The sequence below is a fragment of the Cyprinodon variegatus genome, unplaced genomic scaffold, assembly GCF_000732505.1.
Source record: "Cyprinodon variegatus isolate N-32 unplaced genomic scaffold, C_variegatus-1.0 Scaffold1091, whole genome shotgun sequence".
NCBI classification, from domain to species: domain Eukaryota; kingdom Metazoa; phylum Chordata; class Actinopteri; order Cyprinodontiformes; family Cyprinodontidae; genus Cyprinodon; species Cyprinodon variegatus.
Window position 1 is genome coordinate 55,816 of NW_015151544.1, and position 3,911 is coordinate 59,726.

The 3,911-nt window shown below is 33.8% G+C and overlaps 1 protein-coding gene across 1 annotated transcript in view; it reads right to left on the reverse strand.

Annotated features, from left to right (window-relative positions):
• The window catches only part of myo18b (myosin XVIIIB), a gene marked incomplete at its 3' end in the record, with an annotated part of 75,746 nt that overhangs the window by 55,443 nt on the left and 16,392 nt on the right, over positions 1–3,911 (reverse strand). The window contains exons 3-4 of the mRNA XM_015400295.1: positions 1,958–2,110; positions 376–794 (exon numbers count right to left, since the gene is read on the reverse strand). Of these exons, the coding sequence (XP_015255781.1) occupies positions 376–794; positions 1,958–2,110 (572 nt within the window). The remainder of the gene's footprint in view (positions 1–375; positions 795–1,957; positions 2,111–3,911) is intronic.

Here is a 3,911-nt window from a genome sequence, read left to right on the forward strand (position 1 = left end):
AAAAAAAAACTGAATTGAATGTCTTTCCAAGATAAAGAAAAAAAATTAAGAATATTTAATACTAGTAAGATGCAAAAAAAATAAGAAAAGATAAACATCTTTAATCTTTTTTATCCCTAAATAAAATCCCTGAGCTTTTGTTTGAAAGCCTGATGGATATTGACAAACCTGTGACCTCAGTTTCCTAAAAATCAACACAATTAGGAAGTGTTGTACCTTCTCCTCAGACTTTAACCTTGCTAGCTTTATGAGACTTTAGTATCCGTCTAAACCATCAGGAGTCTGGCTGATATCCAGCATAGTTATAAAGTTTAATAATCCCACAGAAAAACATAAACAAAGTGTCCCTATCAATAAAGTAACCAACATGCATACTGTACCTCTTTCCTTTCCTGCTCTGTTACAGTTGTGTCCGCCTGCCTTCCCTCAGGTTCTTGCCTCTCTTCAATCCCATTCTGGTTTCTTTCCACCTGCTTCACCTCCTCTATCGTCGCCTCCTTCCGATCGGGCTGCATTGGCTTCTTGCTGCTCGTTTCCTGCTTCTTTTCCTGCTGCTGGTTTTGCTTTGGTGGCTCTGGTGTTAAAGTTTGTCTGCCTTCCAGTTTACTGTCAGAGTCTGGAGTCATTATGTGACGCTGAGATGAGGCCCTGTCATCCGACTGGGCAGAGTTGGACCTTTTCTGTTTGTTGTTGTTGACCTGTTCAGCCCGCAGCGCCATCTCTGCCTCCAGGATTGGAGGAGTCTGATCTGGGACCAGAAACTGTTGCACCAGGTTGTCGCTCAGTTTGCTCGGCTGAATTCGGGAAGTAATATAAAGCAGATTAAACTCTTTAGATCCTTTCAAATTTTACTTTTCAGTAGCTCTTATTATATGGTAAGCAGAGGTATCTGTTTAACACCCTGAGACACAAAGATAAAAACAGTAAAGTGAAAGGTTAAAACTGTGGTAGTTAAAGGTTGAAATGATCTAAAATGTTTATGTATTTTTTTTATCTTTTGTGTTACTAAAATGAAGTCTGATTTAGTTATAGACCTTGTTTTATATTCAGTCTTTAACTAGTTCATGTCTTTAGCGTCTTCAATGTCAACAACAATGATAACAACATTCAGTGTCCTGAACATGGAGCCCTGAGGAACCCCACATTTGATGTTTGCTCATTCCGATTAATTACTTTTAAAATAAAAGTTTTTATCATTTATTGACAGTATGTGATCATTTCATTTCTAAAGAACTTACAGAAGTTTGTATTCTGAATTTGAGCGGACTTTTCCTTTAAAATGTAAATAAGAAAATGAAATCTGCCGAGGACGATTTAGACAATTTAGCTCCTAAAAGTCCCGTCCCCTCTGCAGTCCACCCATCTATGATGTGATAATAACCAGTTTAAATAGTAGCACAGAGGTACAGTTACACAAAAAATGAAGTTCATTACTGATAGGATGTTTTTTCTTTCATTAATTTTTTTTATTCTAGTAGATAATCTGTAAAAGATGCAAAAGTCAAGTTAATTTTTTTCTTTTTTTAACCAAATAACAAGGCATGAGATATCTTTTAACAATAATATGAGGCGTGTTTTATTAAATATGTTTTATTCCATTAACTCACTGTTTTAGTGCTTTAAGGTCTTAATTTTCTAAGCTACACTGCAAAAAATTCAAATCTTAATAAGTCATTTTTTCTTAAAATAACTGCATTTTTTATTGGATTGAGGGAGTAAGTGAGACACTTTGCCAATGGAACAAGACAATTTATATTTAAAATAAGAAAAAACATCTGCATTGTCTTGTTTCAAGTGCATTTTTATCTTATTATCTTATTTTAAGAGTAAAAATACTCATTCCATTGGCAAATCCTCTTATTTATTTACTCAAATTAAGGTTTAATTCACTTAATTTAAGAAATCTTCACTTATTTTTTCTAGATTGTTTTTGCAGTGTATGTAGCAATGAACTTACTGCTCTCTCCTCTTTGACCTCTTTGACCTCTGGCTCTTTATGTTTGGTCTCTTTCTCTGAATCTCTGACGAGTTGTTTCAGGATCCCTCCTGGCAGAACCGACAGCGGCGGTGGAGGGATGGTTGCAGGCACCGGTTTGTTCTCTTCCTTTATCTGTTGTTTTAGGAATTAAAGGAATCAGACAGAATTTGAAAGAAATAGTGATTGTGATTTTTACTGACAGAGAAATTGGTAGCATGCTCGGTCGACCGTTATAGCAGATATTTGAGATGGGATCACAGTTTTTAGGGCCTGCAACCCTGCAGCTCCAGAGCTGCAAGTGCCTCACTTATTCAATTAAACAATGAACCATTGTGTGGTTTGTTTGTTTCACTCTTTTGTTCTGAAGCCCAATTTAGAAACCATCCCTACTTAGAAACAAGGACTCACTTCTCCTTTTTAACTCACAACTCAAAACTAATCTGTTTAAAGTTGCCTTTTCTCTTTAGTATTCATTTCCCTGTCCCTTTGAGTTTTTTGTAATGGTTTTATTCTGTATTTTAGTTTTGTTTCTGCCATTGTTTGTTTTTATCTTTTGTACAGTGACTTTGAGTGTCCAGAAAGGCGCCTTTAAAATAAAATGTTTTATTATTATTATAAAAACACCTGCCCCACCTCAATACAGCTGCATACAATTTACTTAAAGCTAAAGATCTTCTGAGTTTCTGGATAAAATAGATAATTTTTGAACAATAATATACTCTTTTAGGCTTAATAAGCAAATATTTTTTTGCAAAATAAAATAAAAGTTTTAACTTTGTTAATATTGATTATCTATAAAAAATAGTTTGATCATTAATTTTTTTCAAACTCTCTCTTTATTGTTTTTTTTTTTTTTTTACATATTAATCACATTTCAACAACATTAGGAAAAATGACTTGTTTGCATATTTTGAGAATGAAAACCATGCCTTACATGTGTTGGACCTTAAAATTCAATGTCCAGCACATGTAAGGTTTCTTCCTGTTAAAAAGGAGTTTTTCCTCTCCACTGTCGCTAAAAGCATGCTTAGTGGGATTGCATTCGAGTCATTGAGTCAATGCAATCAGCTGGTTTTCCTTAAATAGAAAACTTTGAATCAATTTGACTTTATGATCTGAAGAACTATGAAGATCCTTGAGATCACATGTTGTGAATTGGTGCTATAGAAATAAACTGAATTGAACTGAACAAAACTTTAGAAGAAAACTGAAAAATGATTAGCTTTAGGTCTAAAATTTTCTAGGTATAAGTCGAATATCCGTCTGTAGTGTTTACTGTTAGCATTGGATGTAAATAAATAATGGCCTTAAAATCAACTATTGACTGATGATCAATTTGTATATCCTATAGTTAACCCTAAATCAAAATTTGTTCCAATAATTAATTGCTAAAGTTCGCTTAGAAGGAATTTCTTTCAGTGTTGTAATGTTGCTGTCCACTAGAGAGCGCTACTCTAGAAGCACAGATCTATATCACAGCTGAACTAAAGTAGCATATAGTCTATCAGTATGTCAGAGCGACGTCTTTTAATCAGTTTCCCTGGAATCATAATCGTTTCATATATTTCATTCATATTATTTAGCGACCTAGTAGATTCCTGTTTTGTTATATCTTATAAATAAGTTTAATAATCTGTAAGAAAACGTGTTTTTCTTTATCAAGTGGGAATGCTTATGCATTCCCACTTATTGTTGTTCACTTCAAATTTTTCTGATTCTAACTAGTCCCGCAGTTTTCAACCGATTTCAACAATTTTGGTATCAAAACGTTCAGCTTGTTCAGGAGAATTGTGCTATGTCTTTTGGTAAAGATATTTTTTGTAGTTTTCGCGATATTCTGCTTTTTCTGCGTTTTTTTTTTTGTCCGATTCAAATGCATGTAGAATTCTTAGATTTCAGCAAAATTCAGATAAAACTTTATCATTTTCGACCT